This window comes from Somniosus microcephalus, chromosome 3 (assembly GCF_052327205.1).
Source record: "Somniosus microcephalus isolate GS21.2 chromosome 3, FLI_Smic_1.0, whole genome shotgun sequence".
Classification (NCBI taxonomy): domain Eukaryota; kingdom Metazoa; phylum Chordata; class Chondrichthyes; order Squaliformes; family Somniosidae; genus Somniosus; species Somniosus microcephalus.
Window position 1 is genome coordinate 1660583 of NC_140989.1, and position 19812 is coordinate 1680394.

The 19812-nt window shown below is 45.8% G+C and overlaps 1 protein-coding gene across 1 annotated transcript in view; it reads right to left on the minus strand.

Annotated features, from left to right (window-relative positions):
- The window catches only part of LOC147120783 (uncharacterized), a 110803-nt gene that overhangs the window by 24133 nt on the left and 66858 nt on the right, over nucleotides 1-19812 (minus strand). Inside the window, exon 3 of the mRNA XM_085978513.1 lies at nucleotides 10766-11113. Within this exon, the coding sequence (XP_085834639.1) occupies nucleotides 10766-11113 (348 nt within the window). The remainder of the gene's footprint in view (nucleotides 1-10765; nucleotides 11114-19812) is intronic.

Genomic DNA, 19812 nt, shown 5'->3' on the forward strand with positions numbered 1-19812 from the left:
CGAGTATAAGGGCATGAAACAGCATGGAAACGCTGATGGGCTATCACGCCTGCCACTGCCTACTGCGGAGGAAGCACCAGCAGTGGACCCTGTTGAAATATTTTATTCGACTATAATTGAACGCTTGCCAGTAACTAACGCTGATATAGAGAAGGAGACCCGAAATGACCCGACACTGTCTCGGGTATATGACTTGACGGTGAAGGGATGGCCAACACATGGCGACTCACTGTTGCCAGCATTCTCATCCAGAAGAGAACAGCTGTCAGTATGCCAGGGGACCTTGATGTGTGGATCCCGAGTGGTAATTCCACCCAAGTTAAGGGAGAGAGTGCTAAATGAGCTTCACGAAGGCCATCTGGGAGGGGTGAAAATGAAAAGCCTTGCTTGGGCATATGTGTGGTGGCCGGGGATCGATCAGCAAATTGAGGACCTGACAAAGAGCTGCTCAGGATGCCAGAAGGTCTAAAATGCACCACCACATGCCCCTCTACACCCATGGGAGTGGCCCTCATCTCCATGGCAACGGGTGCATATTGATTTTGCTGGTCCATTCATGGACTCAATGTTTTTAATAGCCGTGGATGCGCACTCAAAATGGCCTGAGGTGATCAAAATGTCGTCCACCACCACGGAGAAAACTATTGCAGTCCTACGGACCATATTTGCCAGGAACGGCTTTCCAGAGCAGATTTACTCTGATAACGGACCACAGTTTGTGTCCGAAGAGTTTCGAGGATTCATGAAAAGGAATGGGGTAAGGCATTACACATCCGCCCCGTATCATCCAGCCACAAATGGATTGGCTGAGAGGTTCGTACAAACCTTTAAGAAAGCAGTAAGGGCCATGTGCGATGACGACATTCCACTGCAGCATTAGGTGGACAATTTCCTGTTAGCCTACAGAAATGTGACACATGCAGTCACCAACCAGACCCCGGCCATGATGTTCTTTAACCGAAGGTTGAGATCTCGTCTGGATTTGCTCAGACAAAATGTACGAAGAGATGTTGAGAGTAAGCAATTCCAGCACATCAATGAGAAGGCGACAAGGAGCTTCAATGTAGGACAACCAGTCTTGGCCCGCGACTACCGAACAGAGAAATGGCAACCAGGAACGATATGCACACGGCAGGGGCCACTAATGTACAAAGTGGATGTTGGGGAGAACATTGTGAGACGCCATGTCGACCAGATCCTAGAGTCACAGGAACGAGTCAACCCCATGTCTCGCGCACCTGGTGATGAACCCGACATACAGGTAGCATCTACCCCAGAAACAGTAGCATCGGAAGCTGATGAACCAACTGACGACAGGGGGCCTCCGCACCAAGAGCAAGACACTCAGGAAAGGCGCTATCCAGAAAGGATCAGGAAGCCGCCCCAAAGACTGAATTTATAAATGGACTTTTTTCAGTTAATGTGCATGTTAAAAGTGTTAATTGTTAAATGAATGTTATGTACTGTTAATCTAAAAGGGGAGGAATTGTAGTGTATGTACCTTTAAGGGGAGAACTACTTTTTACAGCTCCTGTATACTGTAGTACCGGCAGTGACCACACCTGTATATATCCCAGGGTAGGGATCTGTACGTTTAGTTTTAGAGTAACGCTCATCTAGTAAACACCTGTTGATTGTTCCCTGCTGTCTCGTGCCTAGTTATTGAAGGACACACAACATCAAAATACACAGATCTAACAGAAAGCATTAAAGATACGAAGAACACGTGAATCGTTAAAGGAGCGAGAGGCCCACATGAGGGAGGAAGCAAAAAATTGAGCAAGTTGAGAAGAAAGACACAAAAAGCCTGTAGATCAGGTCCACGATTAAAATAGAAAATACTGGGTAGATACAGTAGACCAGCCTGTCCCGTAGAGGGGAAAGACAGACCATCACCAAGGCCACAAACTCCACCAACAGCTGAGTCTTCTGACCAAGGAGATAGATCTCCCTGTTTCTGCCCCTGGATGTATTGCAATGCCTGGGATATTGAATCGAGGGGAGAGAGAAGCACACGCCCATGAGGGAACCCACCCAATCTCCTGTCCATTAAATGAATGGAGGGAACATCAGGCAGGCTTCCTTACGGACCTACACTCCTCCTCAACCCATCTTTCTCTACACGTTGTGCCCAGGCGGTTCAATACGCCCAGGCACAGGAACGGGGAAATCTTCCCTAGGCTCTGCACCCCAAATGCCAACCCGCCTCTCCTGCCCTCTGACACTAAAAGACCCACCCCACATCACCGGCACCCTCTACCACATAGACAATGGGAGAATATAGCTAAAGTCTGAGGTTACTAAAATCAATATTCAGAAAAGAAGGTTAAAGATTTTCCAGGATGAAGTTAAGATATTGACTCTGAAGCTTACGTTGCAATCATTTGGAACAGTATCAGAGGTCGAAGGTGGAGAGGTCAACAGCTTGTGTTTATATAAAGCCTTTAATATCGAAAAACATCCAAGGTGCTTGACAGAGGTATAAGGACAAATGGACACCAAGCCAAAGGAGGTATTAAGAGCGTTAACCAAAAGCTTGGTCAAAGAGACGGGTTTAAAGCGGGTCCTAAAAAAGGAGAAAGAGGCAGAAAGGTCGAGGGAGGCAATTCCAGAGCGTAGGGTCGAGCCCCGGGAAGCACAGACACCTTTGGTGAGCCAAAGGGAGTGAGGATAGGAGAGGAAATAAAGGCAGCTAGCCTCTCATTCTTCTAAACTCTAGTGAATACAGGCCTAGTTGACCCAATCTCTCCTCATACGACAGTCCTGCCATCCCAGGAATCAGTCTGGGGAATCTTCGCTGCACTCCCTCTACTGCAAGTATATCCTTTCTTAGGTAAGGAGACCAAAACTGCACACAGTACTCCAGGTGTGGTCTCACCAAGGCCCTTTATAACTGTAGTAAGACATCCTTGCTCCTGTACTCAAATCCTCTTGCAATGAAGGCCAATGTAGTGTCCGTGTGTAGATAAAGACACTGAAGACAGGAGTTGGTTCATAGGTATTTACTAAGCAAGTCTGGGGGGGGTTCTAAAGGATATACACAATACACAGGCTTATATAGCCAAGTGGCAATTACCGGCATTACGCACACCTGGGGCTCTTAAAGGCACATACACCACAATTCCTCCCCTTCTAGCTAACTAGTACATCATATTTTAAGTAATTATTAATTACATGTTATATGCAAAATAATATACATTGCTGTATTAATTAATTATAAGTTAGTCTCTCAGGAGGCTTCCTGACTCGGTCCGGATAACGCCTCGGGGGTGTAGTAGTTTCTGGTGGTGTAGTAGGTTCTTCTGGCAAGGCTGATTCGGCTTGAAGGCCAGTGTCGGGTTCATCGGGTTCCAGTATCACCGGATCGGAGGTAGATATGGGTATCTCTACTTCATCGTTAGATGTATAGCGTGGTGGTGTAGGTTGTCCTTTTCGGATGACTTGATGATTTGGTCAGCATGGCGCCTTATTATGCTTTCTCCGATGTCCACGGTATACATCAGTGGTCCTAGTCGTGTGCAGATAGTTCCAGGCTGCCATTTCTCGGTACGGTAGTCCCGGGCCAAAACCGGTTGGCCTATCTGGAAGGCCCTAGTTGGCCTTTCATTCATGCCCTGAAACTGCCGGTTCTCCACGTCCCTTCGGATGTTGGGCTTGACCAAATCCAGCCGGCATCTTAGGTTTCTATTGTAGAACATCATGGCAGGAGTTTGGTTTGTAACCATATGTGTTGCATTCCTATATGCAAATAAGAAGTTATCCACCTTGTGCTGAAGTTTTATGTCTTCATTACCCATGGCCTTTATGGCCTTCTTAAAGGTCTGGACAAACCTTTCAGCCAATCCATTGGTGGCGGGATGGTATGGGGCGGACGTGTAGTGCTTTACCCCATTGTTCTTTAAGAACTTTCTGAATTCTTCGGACACAAATTGCGGTCCATTATCAGAACATATCTGTTCCGGCAGCCCATTCCTGGCAAATATGGTCCTTAATACTGTGATGGTTTTTTCCGTGGTGGTGGAGGACATCTTTATTACCTCCGGCCACTTGGAGTGTGCATCAACTGCGATTAAGGACATTGAGTCCATAAATGGACCAGCAAAGTCGATGTGCACCCTTTGCCAGGGAGATGAGGGCCACTCCCATGGATGTAGAGGGGCCTGTGGCGGAGCATTTTGGACCTTCTGGCATCCTAGGCAGCTCTTGGTCATGTCTTCGATGTCTCCATCAATACCTGGCCACCATACAAACGCCCTAGCTAGGTTCTTCATTTTCACTCCACCCAGATGCCCTTCGTGAAGCTCCTTTAGCACTTTATCCTGGAGTTTGGGTGGAATCACCACTCTGGATCCACACATCAAGGTTCCTCGACACACTGACAGCTGTTCTCTTCTTTGCGAGAATGCTGGCAACAATGGTTCGCCATGTGCTGGCCATCCCTTCATTGTTAAATCGTAGACCCGTGAGAGAGTAGGGTCATTTCTTGTCTCCCTTTCAATGGCAGAATTTGTCACCGGTAGACATTCCACTATGGTAGAGTGGAATATCTCTACTGGGTCTACTGTAGGTGCCTCTTCTATCGTTGGCAACGGCAGGCGCGATAAACCGTCAGCATTCCCATGCTGTTTTGACCCTTTGTATTCAATGTTGTATTGGTGTGCCCCTAGAAAAAGGGACCACCTCTGTAGTCTTTGTGCCGTCATAATGGGGACACCTTTCTTAGGGTTGAATATGGAGATGAGGGGTTGATGGTCAGTCAGCAAGGTAAATTTTTGTCCGTGTAGGTAATGGTTGAATTTCTTCACTCCCCATACCAGGCTGAGTGCTTCCCTGTCTATCTGGGAATAGTTACGCTCAGCTGAGTTCAATGAGCGTGACGCAAAAGCTATCGGCCGTTCCGAGCCATCAGGGAATCTATGGGACAATACCGCTCCTATACCGTAAGGGGATGCATCGCACGCCAGTCTGATTGGTAGTGATGGGTTGTAATGAGCCAAAACTTTCTCGGATGTGATTAAGTCTTTACATTTATGGAAGGCACGTTTACAGTCTTCGTTCCATTTCCAAATCACTCCTGTGCGTAGAAGATCATTAAGAGGGTGTAGAATAGTTGATAAGTTCGGTAAAAATTTATGATAGTAATTTATTAATCCCAGGAATGACCTCAATTGTGAAACATTTTCAGGTGCTGGGGCTTTTATAACTGCTTCAATTTTTTCAGGTGACTTATGCAACCCTTCCTTATTAATTATGTGGCCACAATATGATATCTGATTTTGGAAAAATTCGCACTTGGGGCGATTTGCTCGTAGGCCCCGTTCTTTCAGCCTAGTGAGCACCTGCTCCAAATTGGCAAGGTGCTCGTTGTCGTTTTCTCCTGTTATAAGGATGTCGTCTAGGTAGCACTGAGTCCCCGGAATCCCTTGCAGGACTTGTTCCATAGCTCTTTGCCAGATAGCTGGAGCTGATGCTACTCCAAAAACCAGTCGATTGTACTGGTACAGGCCTTTGTGTGTGTTTATTGTGAGATACTTTTTAGAGGTCTCCTCAACCTCCATCTGTAGATATGCCTGTGCCAAGTCAATTTTTGTGAAACGTTTTCCTCCGGATAGTGAGGCGAAAATATCTTCTATCCTCGGAAGAGGATACTGTACCATGTGAAGGACCGGGTTTACAGTCACCTTAAAGTCCCCACAGATGCGAATTTTTCTCTGTTCCTCTGAGTTATTTTTCAATGCTTTTTTCATGACTGGAACGATGGGTGTTGCCCATTCGCTCCAATCTATTTTGGATAATACGCCTGCCTTTTCCAAATTCTCCAGCTCTGCCTCGACTGCCGGACGTATTGCGTATGGCACCGGTCTTGCCTTAAAAATTTTTGGAATTGCTGCATCTTCCACTTTTATTGAGGCGGTGATGCCTTTCAAGGTTCCTAGTTTCTCTTGAAACACTTCTTTGGCGTTGGCCAAGATGTCTTTTAATCGTTCAGGTATGATGTCATCATTGTTTTTTTCCTTACTGGTCACCGTCAGTGCCTGAATGGAGTGCCAGTCTAAACGTATCTTCCTTATCCATTCACGTCCCAACAACGGTGGACCACCATCTTGTAGAATGTATAAATACAACTTTTGTATTTCTTTGCCGTTGTATACCACAGGTACCTTTATTTTTCCTTTGGGGTATACTTTCTGCCCCGTATATGTTTTTAAGATAATGGATGTGTCTTTTAGAGGTATATGCGAAAATAGCCTCTCGTAATCTCGTCGATTTATTACGGTTAGAGCTGATCCTGTATCTAGCTCCATTTTAACTGGGGACCCTGCTATTATGAGGGTAACCCAAATGGTCTGGTAATCTTCATTGGCAATTACATTATGTAATTTGAGAGAGCTTAGTCTCTTGTTCCCAGAGTCGCTATCGCTCTTCTGGTCTTTGGAGCTACTGTCCGTCATCATTTGTACCTTTCTGTGCTTTTCCTTATTGATTCTCTTCCCGTTAGTGGATTTTTTATTTTCAGATCGGCATACACGTGGAATGTGTCCCATCTTCCCGCATCGCCTGCATGCTTTTTCTTTGAACCAGCAATCCCTCTGTTCAAGGTTGGATCTGCCGCAGCGATAACATCTCTTGAAACCCCGTGTCATTTCATGGGTGCCGAAGTCCTTTGGCCTTTGCTGTATCTTTGCTGCTCCTATTGCACTGAAAGCTTTGTCCAGTGTTAAATCTTTTCCAGAAGATACCTTTTTTTGTGTTTCTACACTTAGGGGATCGCAGATGAATTTGTCTTGCAGAGAATCTGCCAGTCCTGCCTCGAATTGGCAGTGTAGGGTATCAACAATCTCCTCAAAATTCTTGTCCATCGGTTCGGCTGGAGTGATTAAGTTGCGTAACAGCTTGTATGTTTCTGCGCCCATTAGATCCAGAAGCACTGAAGCTTTTTTTTCATCTTCTATTCCATTTGCGGTGCAAAACACCTCCACTCTTTCTACATATGTGGTCCAATCCTCTATCTTGTTATCAAAAACATCAATATTGCCAAAGTTAGGCTCTGTTTCATTATCAAAAGCATCAATATTGCCAGACTTAGGCATTTCAAAAAAGATATGGCGCTTCCCGCGCTTTTTTTTTTTCTCTGTAGCAACAATATGGCGCTTCCTGCGCTTTCCCGCCACTGCTACCAATAACAACGCTGTTTTACTGTGGTTTCCGTTTATTCACTGTTGGAGACTAGTTCCCGACGGAGGTCTAAACGCTGACCTGCTTGCCGCGCCGGCCGTCTCCCGAGTGCACCCTCCCAGTCCGTTATTGCTTGCCTCCGATTTCGCTGCCTGTCTCAGCTGTAGAGCCTGCCGCTGGAGCCCCAGCCTGACGCCCAGGAAGGATTAGCGCAGTACCTGCCACCAGCTTGGCCAGCTGGTGAAACCACAGTTTATATTACTTCCTTGAGTCTTCTGGACGCTGGAGGAATCGATGTCCTTGAGGTGCTGCCGAATTGCAGGTAAGTCCGTATCCCATCCTCGTCGCCACTGTAGTGTCCGTGTGTAGATAAAGACACTGAAGACAGGAGTTGGTTCATAGGTATTTACTAAGCAAGTCTGGGGGGGGTTCTAAAGGATATACACAATACACAGGCTTATATAGCCAAGTGGCAATTACCGGCATTACGCACACCTGGGGCTCTTAAAGGCACATACACCACAGCCAACATACCATTTGCCTTCCTAACTGCTTGCTGCACCTGCATGTTTGCTTTCAGTGACTGGTGTACAAGGACACCCAGGTCCCTTTGTACATCAACATTACCCAATCTATCACCATTTAAATAATACTCTGCCTTTCTGTTTGTCCTACCGAAGTGGATAACTTCACATTTATCCACGTTATATTGCAAATGCCATGTATTTGCCCACTCACTCAACTTGTCTAAATCGCCTTGAAGCCTCTTTGCATCCTCCTCACAACTCACAATCCCACCTAGATTTGTGTCGTCAGCAAACTTGGAAATATTACATTTGGTTCCCTCATCCAAATCATTGATATATATTGTGAATAGCTGGGGCCCAAGCACTGATCGCTGCGGTACCCCACTAATCACTGCCTGCCACCCCAAAAGAGACCCATTTATTCATACTCTCTGTCTCCTGTCTGTTAACCAATTTACAATCCATGCCAGTATATTACCCCCAATCCCATGTGCTATCAAGCGGCAATTACTCACCAATAACGTGCTCACTGATGCCCAGTTTGGGTTCTGCAAGGACCACTCGACTCCCAACCTCATTACAGCCTTGGTCCAACCATGGACAAAGGAGCTGAATTCCAGAGGTGAGGTGAGAGTGACTGCCCTTGACATCAAGGCAGCATTTGACCGAGTCTGGTATCAAGGAGCCCAAGTAAAACTGAAGTCAATGGGAATCGGGGGGAAAACTCTCCACTGGCTGGAGTCATACCTAGCACAAACGAAGATGGTTGTGGTGGTTGAAGGTCAATCATCACAGCCCCAGGATATTGCTGCAGGAGTTCCTCAGGGCAGTGCCCTAGGCCCAGCCATCTTCAGCTGCTTCATCAATGAACTTCCCTCCAACATAAGGTCAGAAATGGGGATGTTCATTGATGACTACACAGTGTTCAGCGCCATTCGCAACTACACAGATAATAAAGCAATCCATGCCCGCATGCAACAAGACCTGGACGACATTCAGGCTTGGGCTGATAAGTGGCAGGTAACATTCATGCCACAGAAGTGCCAGGCAATGACTATCTCCTAAAAGCGAGAGTCTAACCACCTCCCCTTGACCATCGCCAAATCCACCACTATCAACATCGTGGGGGGTCACCATTAACCAGAAACTTAACTGGACCAGCCACATAAATACTGTGGCAACAAGAGCAGGTCAGAGGCTAGGTATTCTGCAGTGAGTGTCTCACCTCCTGACTCCCCAAAGCCTTTCCACCATCTACAAGGCACAAGTAAGGAGTGTGATGCAATACTCTCCACTTGCCTGGATGAGTGCAGCTCCAACAACACTCAAGAAGCTCGACACAATCCAAGCCAAAGCAGCCCGCTTAATTGGCACCCCATCCACCATCTTAAACATTCACTCCCTCCACCACCGGCGCACCGTGGCTACAGTGTGTACCATCTACAGGATGCAATGCAACAACTCGCTAAGGTTTCTTCGGCAGCACCTCCCAAACCCACGACCTCTTCCACCTAGAAGGACAAGGGCAGGAGGCACATGGGAACACCACCACCTCCAAGTTTCCCTCCAAGTCACACACCATCCTGACTTAGAAGTATATCGCCGATCCTTCATCATCGCTGGGTCACAATCCTGGAACTCCCTACCTAACAGCACTGTGGGAGCACCTTCACCACATGGACTGCAACAGTTCAAGAAGGTGGCTCACCACCACCTTTTCAGGGGCAACTAGGGATGGGCAATAAATGCTGGCATTGCCAGCGATGCCCTGATCCCATAAAACAAATAAAAATTAAAAAAATATATATATAGACAGGCTAAGTGAGTGGGCAAGAACATGGCAAATGGAATATAATGTGGAGAAATGTGAAGTTATCCACTTTGGTAGGAAAAATAGAAAAGCAGAGTATTTTTTAAATGGTGAGAGATTGGGAAATGTTGGTGTTCAGAGGGACCTGGGTGTCCTTGTACATGAATCATTGAATGTTAACATGCAGGTACAGCAAGCAATTAGGAAAGCTAATGGTATGTTGACCTTTATTACAAGAGGATTTGAGTATAAGAGTAAAGACGTCTTAATGCAATTATATAGGGCCCTGGCGAGACCACACCGGGAGTATTGTGTACAGTTTTGTTCCCCTTACCTAAGGAAGGATATAATTGCCATAGAGGGAGTGCAATGAAGGTTCACCAGACTGGTTCCTGGGATGGGGGGACTGTCCTATGAGGAGAGATTGAGTAGACTCGGCCTACATTCTCTAGAGTTTAGAAGAATGAGAGATGACCTCATTGAAACATACAAAATTCTTACAGGGCTTGACAGGGTTGTTGCAGGGGGGATGTTTCCGCTGGCTGGGGAGTCTAGAACTAGGGGTCACAGTCTCAGAATAAGGGGTCGGCCATTTAGGACTGAGATGGGGTGAAATTTCTTCACTCAGAGGGGGTGAATCTTTGGAATTCTCTACCCAAGATGGCTGTGGAGGCTCAGTCATTGAGCGTGTTCAAGACAGAGATCAATAGATTTTTGAATATTAAGAGAATCAAGGGATATGGGGATAGTGCAGGAAAGTGGAGATGAGGTAAAAGATCAGCCAAGATCTTATTGAATGGCGGAGTAGGCTCGAGAGGCCAAATGGCCAAATGGCCGACTCCTGCTCCTAATTCTTATGTTTACCCTCAGCTACATCATCCAGAAGCAGGGTCAACATTTACATCTACAGCAACACTCGGCTCTGCCTCTCCACCTCCTCCATTGATTCCAAGGCTGTTCCATTCTCTCCAAATGCCTGTCCAACATTAGGACTCGGCGAAGACAAAACTTCCTCTTCAGCTCAGCAAACCCCTACACGCCTCGAACCTCCCCAGACACCCGCTCAGGCTAAGCCCAGAGATGTCGAACTTTGGTGAATTACTCGACCTGAGCTCAGCTTCTTGCCCCCAGCTAATCCATGGCCCAGACCACTTTACTTCACCTCCTACTGCTTTATCAGATACTGATCTCCAATTCATTCATGTGTGAGGGGTTATTACTTTCAGGCTATTGTAATGTAAACTCTACTTACTGGTTACACTGAGCAGGGTTCCTCTCCCATAGATCCTTCCCCACACTGAGCAGTAATAGACGGCAGTGTCACTGGGCTGCACGTTTGTGATTGTCAGAATGAAGCTGTTATTGGAGGTGTCTCTGGAAGGCTGGAGACGGTCAGTGGAACCTGGGCTCCCTCGTGTGCTGCCACTTGCCTCATGTGTTAAAACCCACTCCATATCTTGCCCTGGTCGTTGCCGGCGGGACCAGTGGACATCGGTGTTGCTCACTGTGGCGTTCCGCATGGTGCACTGTAACCGCGCCGAGTGACCCTCTGTGACACGTTCCAGGCTCGGAGACTGGAGAAGGACTGGATCATTTGCACCTTTAAGGGAAAAATATCAATAACTTAAAAACCGGTCTGAAAGTTACAAAGTGTCCTGGTGTTTAAAGGGACAGTCCAGGCAGTACAGATCAGGTTAAACAGAGAGAACAGATTGTAAGACTGAGCCCGTGGGTTAGATTGTTACTGATTCAGATCAAACAAAATATATTACAGTGAGTCAAGAGAAATAATTCAATAAACAATGACTTTAAAATATCTGTGTTAAATATCTATTAGTTTAACCATATGAACAGGAATGGCAGGATCAGAGTCTGGAGTGACGTGTGCCTGAACAGCGGGCAGCTCCTGATTACAGCCCCCAGCCTCAGACTTTGCCTGCTCCCTGTCCCCACTAGGGTCCCCAAGCCCCACACTTCACCCTCTCCCTCTTCCCTGATACCAGCCACCGCTGGTGCTCTGCTCATTGCTCAAGTCCCGCAGCATGTTCCCTGAAACTCCCTAATCCCCTCCCCACCCTCACTTTCCTCTCAATGCTCACCTTTCCCTGACCCTGAGTCTTCACTACTCATTCTGCTGCCAAGTACATAGTGTAATGATATCAGCAAATAGAGATGGTATTTGCTTGTTTGATTATGATGCTTTACCAGCATGTATTGATTGCTTGTGCCTGACCAGCAGAGGGCATGTGACAGAGACAAGCAAGGCAATTTGGTTTGGTTTCAGTTTCGTTCTCGATGCATCACTAGCATGATGTCTCCTGTAAATGCTGTTAAAAGAGTTGAACAAGCTTTAGATTAAAAGACATTCTCTTTCATAAATGTCTCATCATTGAACCCACAAAGAAATCAATACATGGTGTCAGAAGTGATTGAAAGAGATGAAGAGAAAAAATCTGAAGTTAAATCAGCTCTCCACAAATTAGCAAGCCAAAAGAGAACATCGTTACTTACCATTAGAGAATAGGTAACGAAGTGAAAAAATGGAAGGTTTACACCCACCGGCGATGCTTCAGTTGACAGGTAATGTGGCTGAAAATTGGAGGAGGTTCAAACAACGTTTGGGGTTGTATTTATCAGCAATCGGAGCTGACGAGAAAGGTGATAAAATGAAAGCGTCACTGTTCTTACATGTCGTGGGTGATGAAGCGCTGGAGGTGTATAATAACTTCACATTCGCTGCTGATGGAGACAAAATGAAGCTAGATAAAATAATGGAACAGTTTGAGGCCTACTGCATACCTAAATGTAATGTGACGTTTGAGAGGCACAGATTTTTCACATGTGTACAGAAAACGGGAGAGACTATTGATCAGTATGTGACTGAACTGAGAAACCGAAGCAAAACATGTGAATTTGGGGGACTGACAGACTCGCTGATAAAAGACAGACTGGTGTGTGGTATTCCAGATAATGGTCTAAGGGAAAAACTGCTAAGAGAGCAAGATCTAGACCTGGGAAAAGCCATAGCACTGTGTAGGGCTACAGAGACTGTGAAGTGACAGGCAAAGGAGCTGTTCAGTGACAGTAGCTGCAACGTGGATGCAGTGAGAATGAACGGACACAAACCGGTTAACAAAAAGAGCGCCAATGTGAAAAAAGAGGCGTGGCCAGCGAACAAAAATGAAAGGGACTATCGAAAGACATGTAGTCGATGCGGTGCACAGCATAAACCAAAAAAGTGTCCAGCATATGGTAAAACATGCTGCAGTTGCAAAAAAAACAACCATTATGCCCGTTGCTGCAAGAACCAAGCGCAGCAAAGCAAGGTCCATGCAGTAGATGAAAGCGGGATAGAGGAGTTCTATGTAGATGTTGTGTCTGAAAACAAAAAAGAAAAAAGAGACTGGATGTTGACACTAAAAGTGAATGACATACACATTCCATTTAAATTGGATACTGGAGCACAAGTTAATGTGATATCAGAGACTGATTTTAAGAAAATTAGACCCAGGCCAAAGATACATGGAATAAAAGTGAAAGTGACAGGATACTCAGGTACTGATATACCAGTGAAAGGAAGATGCATTGTCAAAGTGACACACAAGGACAGAGAGCACACGCTAGCATTAATCGTGGTGCCAAAGGATGTGCAAGCCATACTAGGTTTAAAAGCCTGTGAGAGACTGAACCTGGTAAAGAGAGTCCTCGTTGTGGAAAGCGAAGGAGAGACAGTCTATGATGAACTGAATGTTGCGTACACACCGGGTAAGCTGATGTATACAGCAGACACGTTGTCCAGAGCTGTTGACCCAGGAGAGCCCGCAAACACAGTGAAAAGACTGAAGTACAAGGCACAAGACAGTGGAACTGACTTCTACCAGAGCATGCTTGTATACCGCACAACACCGCTCGAGTGTGGTAAGTCACCAGCCCAACTCCTGATGGGACGTCGGCTAAGGTCAAACCTACCCATCCCGGAGAACCTCCTGAAAACAAAAGAGGGGGAGAAAGTGAGGAAGTTCAAAGAACAACAGAAAGAAAAGCAAAAGTACTACTATGACAGAGGAACACAAAACCTACCTGAACTCCACACTGGTGACCAAGTAAGGTTCAAAGACAAAACAAACATATGGACTCAGAAGGGAACCGTCCTGAGTGAAGTTCAACCAAGATCATACACCATTCAGACAGATGAGGGTGCTGTTCTGAGAAGAAATCGTCGAGATCTTCTCCTGGGACCAGCCACAGCAGGTCAAGAGACTGATACTGTTGAACAACCTGATCACACAGCTGAGAACACATCATCTGAGGCAACAACTCAGATTCAAGGACAATCAATCAGAAAATCCTCAAGACACGTGAAGCCTCCTGAGAGACTCATTGAGCAAATTTAAGGACTATTGTTATAGAAGGAAGTAATGTTATCTTATTCTTTCTTCAAGTTCTAGTGTATTGACATATTTCATGTGAACACACAAAGCAAGGTTAAAAAACCTTAATCATGATAATGATAATGTAAGTTCATTAAGTGTTACAGTTAAAATGCAGATTAATACAAAGAAAACATGTTGTTAGTTAAAAGTAAAATACTTTTGTTTTAAGAAAAGGAGATGTAATGATATCAGCAAATAGAGATGGTATTTGCCTGTTTGATTATGATGCCTTACCAGCATGTATTAATTGCTTGTGCCTGACCAGCAGAGGGCATGTGACAGAGACAAGCAAGGCAGTTTGGTTTGGTTTCAGTTTCGTTCTAGATGCATCACTAGCATGATGTCTCCTGTAAATGCTGTTAAAAGAGTTGAACAAGCTTTAGAATAAAAGACATTCTCTTTCATAAATGTCTCGTCATTGAACCCACAAAGAAATCAATACACATAGTGCCCCTGAGTATTCACTGGCACCAGGTACCAGCTGATTACTAACGGGCCCTGTACACCCCCTGTGTTTAGGAGCCACTCAGACCCGAAACCCCAGTTTCTCGCACCCACACGTGATACACCAGCTCCCAACCAGTCTGTCCCCACCTGATCCTGACATCCTCCTCTGACCCAGGATATATTGGCTGGCATCTCCCCTTGCCCAAATCACCAAAGTTGTGGCATAATACATATCTCCAAATCCCACCTTGATCCAACAACCCAGCTTTTTCCCCATGAGCCGTCATGAAACTCAAATATCCACAATTAATTACTGCTCCCCCACCCACCGACTACACACACACTTTCACACACACAAACTACACACACACTCACACACACACACACACACTCACATCCACTGACTACACTCACACACTCACACACTCTCACACACACTGACTACACTCACACACTCACACACACTCACACACACTGACTACACTCACACACACACACTCACACACACTGACTACACTCACACATACTCACACACACTCACACCCACTGACTACACACACACACTCACACACACTCACACACACTCACACCCACTGGCTACGCACACACTCACACAAACTCAAACACACACTCACACCCACTGACTACACTCACACACACACACTCACACACACTCACACCCACTGGCTACACACATAATCACACACACTCACACTCACACACACACATTCATACACACACTTGACGTTGTCAACTTCTGCTGTCTTGAGACTTTCCAAAGCTCTTTCTAGTTCCTTCCTGTCGTGTATTGATTGCAAGTTTGACACCAGTCAATGCGGTAATGTAATATGCATTGCATTATGGGAATTACCCGGGAAAACGGCAGTCGGCCATTTTAGGCAATAAAGTGAACATCGCAGTTATAAGCCTGTCTGCCTGACTCTGATTTAATTTGACATATCTACATGCTTGATTGAATGCATTAAAGCATAGATACAACATTGGCGACGAGGATAACGAACGGAATCATTTTAGATAGGTAGTTGCCCAAGTTTTAGTTAGCTAGGATGGAGAAGACCGGCATTCAAAATTTTGCATGCTTCGCCGAGCCAGCCACGTTGGGTCCAAGATGGACGAGGTGGTTAACGTCTTTTGAGCTTTATGCCGACGGCAAAGGACTCATTATCGACGATACCTCTACAGGTGCCACAAAGCAGAGTAGAAGAGCTCTACTTCTACACCTAGCAGGACCAGATGTCCAGGATATCTTTTCCACTCTACCAGACACAGGAGAGCCAGCAGACTACATGGCGGCAGTTAGTGCTTTGAATCACTACTTCGTGCCCCAGGTCAACGCAGCATTTGCTAGACAGACTTTTCATAAGTTGTCCCAGAAGACAGGTGAGACTGTGCAACAATTTGCTACTCGCTTGCGGCAGGCTGCTAAAGACTGTGCTTTTGGGGGGGATGTGGATAATCAAATAAGAGATGCTATCCTGAGTATGTGCACGTCAGCCTATGTGCGGAGGAAATTGCTAGAGGAAGGGCAAGGCCTAACGCTCGCCCGCACGTTACAATTGGCCTCACAATGTGAAAACGTCGAGGAGCAGACGTCAGCCATGTCATGTACAGAGAAGGCGGAGACAGATACTGTTCGTCGTGTTACACAGAAAAGAGGGTATTATGCGAAAAGCTCGACAGAGAAACCAAAGGGAAATGGCAATAGGAATGAAAGGAAATGTTACAGATGTGGACACACAGACCACATGGGCAGAGATCCGAAATGCACAGCACATGGACAAACGTATCATAAGTGCAAGGGAAAGGATCATTTCTCCAAAGTATGCTGCACAAAGGGTACAAAGAAACACAGTGTGAACAATGTAGAGGAACAAAATGACTTTGCATTTGCTGTTACTGTAAATAACGTGACAGAGGGACTTACCTTTTGTGTGGGGGGAGTAAACCTGAAAATGTTAATTGATTCGGGTGCAACTAGCAATGTGATAGATGAGAATACATGGGAAGAATTAAAGTCAGAACACATTAAGTGTCAGTCACATGTCCCTAAGACAGAGAGAAAGTTATTCTTTTATGCTTCTAGCTGACCACTGTCAGTTAAAGGCATATTCACATGTGGGATTACAATAGGTAAGAGTACTGAGCAGGTGGAGTTCATTGTGGTTAAAGGCCATGGAGAGCCGTTGCTAGGAAGGGAGACAGCCATGAAACTGGGAGTTTTAAAAATAGGCGCAGATGTCTCAGCTGTGGTAGATGTAAGACAGCTACTAGAACAGCAGTATCCAAAGATGTTCCAGGGAGTAGGAAGGCTGAACACAAAACAGATCAGTTTGTATATCGACCCACAAGTGAAGCCTGTGGCCCAGCCACTCAGGCGTATACCATTCAACTTAAGGGGGGCAGTAGAGGCCAAAATAAAACAATTGAGGGACATGGACATTATTGAACCTGTAACTGGTCCCACCCCATGGGTAAATCCTGTGGTTATTGTACCAAAAGCAGATAAGGATGTAAGGTTATGCCTAGACATGAGACGAGCAAACCAGGCAATAGTGAGGGAACGATATCCAATCCCCACCGTTGATGAGATACTGCAAGGTATTTAGTAAGCTAGACCTGAAATGGGGTTATCACCAGCTAGAACTGACCCCTGAGTCACGAGAAATCACAACATTTGCAGTACATAACGGAGTATACAGGTACAAGAGGCTGATATTCGGTGTATCTTCAGCTAGTGAGCAATATCAGCACGAGATAGCTAATGCCTTAGCTGGAATAGAGGGAGTTGAAAACATCTCAGATGACATTATCGTGCATGCACATGACCAGGAAACTCACGACAGATGCCTGCACGCTGTCATGGCCAGTCTAATGGAAAGTGGACTGATACTAAACTCAGAGAAGTGCCAATTTAACACGGACTGATTGATTTTCATGGGAATCCTGTTGTCTGAAAAGGGCATCGGACCAACAGCAGAGAGAGTGCAAGCGGTGGCAGAAGCCCGGGAGCCAGAGAATGCTACAGAGGTGAGGAGTTTCTTGGGACTCGTTGGGTACAGTAGCAGATTCATCCCGCAGTTTGCAATGCTATCAGAGCCATTGCGACGCCTGACGAGAAAAGACACACCATTTAAATTTGGATCACAACAGAAACAGTCATTCAATGCACTCAAGGAAGAGTTGGCCAGAGCTGGCACTTCAGCATATTTTGATAACGACGCACCAACCAAGGTGATAGCAGATGCCAGTCCTGTAGGTTTAGGCGCAGTACTAGTTCAGGACCAACAGGGACAAGAGGTGCCAATATGCTATGTAAGTCGTAGTTTAACAGACTGTGAGAGGAAATACTCTCAAACAGAGAGAGAGGCCTTAGCTCTGGTATGGGCTTGTGAGAGGCTGCATCCATATGTGTATGGCCAAAAATTTAACTTGGTAACTGACCATAAGCCATTACAAGTGACATACGGCCCACACGCTAAACCCTGTGCCCGTATAGAGAGATGGGTACTTAGATTACAGCCATACGATTTTAAGGTGATACACATTCCAGGCAAGCAAAACATTGCAGACCCACTGTCACGATTGCTGGGGGAGACAACAAAACAGGAGAGACATTCTCATGGCTCAGATGAATACGTGAGATTTGTAGCTGTGAGTGCGACACCAAAAGCACTCACTACTAGAGAGGTGGAGGAAGCATCTGCTACCAACCCAGAGCTGATTGAGGTACGGAAAGCAATCACAAACGGACATTTTGAGCACTGTAAAGCTTATGCAGCAATTGCAAACGACCTGTGCGTAGTGGGGTACCTAGTTCTTCGGGGAACATGCAGCGTGCTACCCACAGTGTTACACACATGAGCCCTGGTGTTAGCACATGAAGGACACTTGGGAATAGTTGCAACAAAGCAACATCTCAGAACCAAGGTTTGGTGGCCTGACATGGACAAGGCAGCTGAAAAACACTGTAAAGCGTGCCACGGCTGTCAGATAGTAGCCAGACCCGACCCAGCTGAACCGTTGAGACCAACACCATTACCGGAGGGCCCCTGGCAGGATGTAGCTATAGACTTACTGGGACCCTTGCCATCCAACCACTCCATTCTTGTGGTAGTTGATTATTATAGTCGCTACTATGAATATGACATCATGACCTCCACAACAACAGAGAAGGTTATTGATAGTTTAGAGTCAATCTTCAGCCGTCATGGTTTGCCAATCACCTGCAAATCTGATAATGGTCCCCAATTCAGATCTGAATTATTCCCAGAATACTGTGAAAACAACGGGATCAAACACCTGAAAACGACAGCAAAATGGGCTCAGGCTAACGGAGAAGTCGAGCGCCAGAATGCATCGCTGATGAAGAGAACCAGAATTGCTCAGTCAGAGGGACTAGATTGGAAACATGAACTTAGAAAATATGTGACTGTGTACAGGAGCATTGACCATGCCACGACAGGAAAGAGCCCGGCAGAGCTGTTTTTTGAATGGAAAATGAGAGGAAAGCTGCCAGACATCACGGAGTCATGCGCAGACATGGAAGTACGTGACCGGGACGCAGAACAAAAAGGCAAGTCCAAACTGTACGCAGATGAACAGCGGAGAACACAATACTCAGAGGTGGAAGTTGGTGACACGGTGCTGGTACGGCAGGACAAAGTGGACAAGTTCACCACTCCTTTTAATGCCACACCCCACAAAGTTTTGAGTAAAACAGGGAGTCAAGTAGTAGTAGAATCTCCAGCCGGAGCACGCTACTCGAGGAACACTACGTTTGTGAAGAAATACAGAACCAATTGACCAAAGGAGACACTCCATGAGCAGGAGGAAACACAAGGGACTGAGGACAGTACAGTAGACCCTGACACACATACCACTGTGACACAGGCAATACCCACTGACACCAAAATGTCAGACATACCCAATACAGCCAGACCTCAAAGGGTTAAAAGAAAACCCCAAAGGCTGTCTGATTATGTCACAACATAAACTGTGCAAGAACTGCATGGGTGGCGCTAAATGTTAAACCTTGGAATTATTTAGTTGTGTGGTAAGACACAAGTTTGTAAAACGTTTATAAACCAAATAAGTTATGTCGTGTTATTGTAAGCAACTGTTTGTAAACTGCAAGTTTGTTTCCAAGGAAAAGGGGGATGTTGTGTATTGATTGCGAATTTGACACCAGTCAATACTGTAGTGTAATGTGCATTGCATTATGGGAATTACCCGGGAAAATGGCAGTCGGCCATTTTAGGCAATAAAGAGAAGATTGCAGTTATAAGCCTGTCTGCCTCACTCTGATTTAATTTGACGTATCTACATGCTTGATTGAACACATTAAAGCATAGATACAGCACTTCCTAATCAGCTTTCTCCTAAATGTCTCCCTTCCTAG